The 609-nt window shown below is 74.2% G+C and overlaps 1 protein-coding gene across 1 annotated transcript in view; it reads right to left on the bottom strand.

The window, feature by feature from the left end:
- The window catches only part of PACSIN2 (protein kinase C and casein kinase substrate in neurons 2), a 12,304-nt gene that overhangs the window by 8,207 nt on the left and 3,488 nt on the right, over positions 1-609 (bottom strand). The window contains exons 2-3 of the mRNA XM_012735107.1: positions 398-554; positions 205-260 (exon numbers count right to left, since the gene is read on the bottom strand). Of these exons, the coding sequence (XP_012590561.1) occupies positions 205-260; positions 398-554 (213 nt within the window). The remainder of the gene's footprint in view (positions 1-204; positions 261-397; positions 555-609) is intronic.

The following is a 609-nucleotide window of genomic DNA, read 5'->3' as shown; positions in this document are numbered from 1 at the left end:
CCCGTCCTCCCTGCAGCCGGCTCCCCCGCTGGACCTGCTGGCAGAGCGGCCAGGGCAGAAGCTCTGTCCTGAAGGGCCCCGAGAAGCCCCACTAACCCGCCACCCAGGGACCCCTAACCCATGGACTCCCGCTCCTGCTGGGGGGCCCTGGGGTGCTCCGGCGCCTCCTGAGCACCGTGGGGGAGGGGAGGGGGGCCCTGTCACAGACGTGGCCAGAAGGCTGCTGCCGTCCTGCGGCCTCTGCCGGCGGGCCCCCGCGTCTGGGCCCTCAAGGAGCGGGCAGACGGGCAGGCAGAGCTGAGCACGTGGCCTGGGCCGGCCGCGCTCCGGGCACCCAGCGCGTGTGGCCAGCGCGAGGCGGGCAGGGAAAGGCGGGGCGAGGAGGGGGGCACCCTACCTTTCTCCACCAGCTGCCTCCAGCGCCGCGCCCACTCGGTGAGCTGCTGGGCGTAGGCCTTCTCGATGCGCGCCCGCTCGTGCAGGCAGCTCATGAGGTCGCTGCACAGCCGGTGGCCGTCGTCGATGCGCCGCACCGTCCGCTTGTAGTTCCCGACCTAGGCGACAGAGGGCGCCGCGAGCTCGGGCCCAGCCTACCTCCGCCCCGCCCCG

Source organism: Condylura cristata, unplaced genomic scaffold, assembly GCF_000260355.1.
Source record: "Condylura cristata isolate star-nosed mole 26May11 unplaced genomic scaffold, ConCri1.0 scaffold00004, whole genome shotgun sequence".
Taxonomy (NCBI): domain Eukaryota; kingdom Metazoa; phylum Chordata; class Mammalia; order Eulipotyphla; family Talpidae; genus Condylura; species Condylura cristata.
This window is presented reverse-complemented; position numbering and strand designations above follow the sequence as displayed.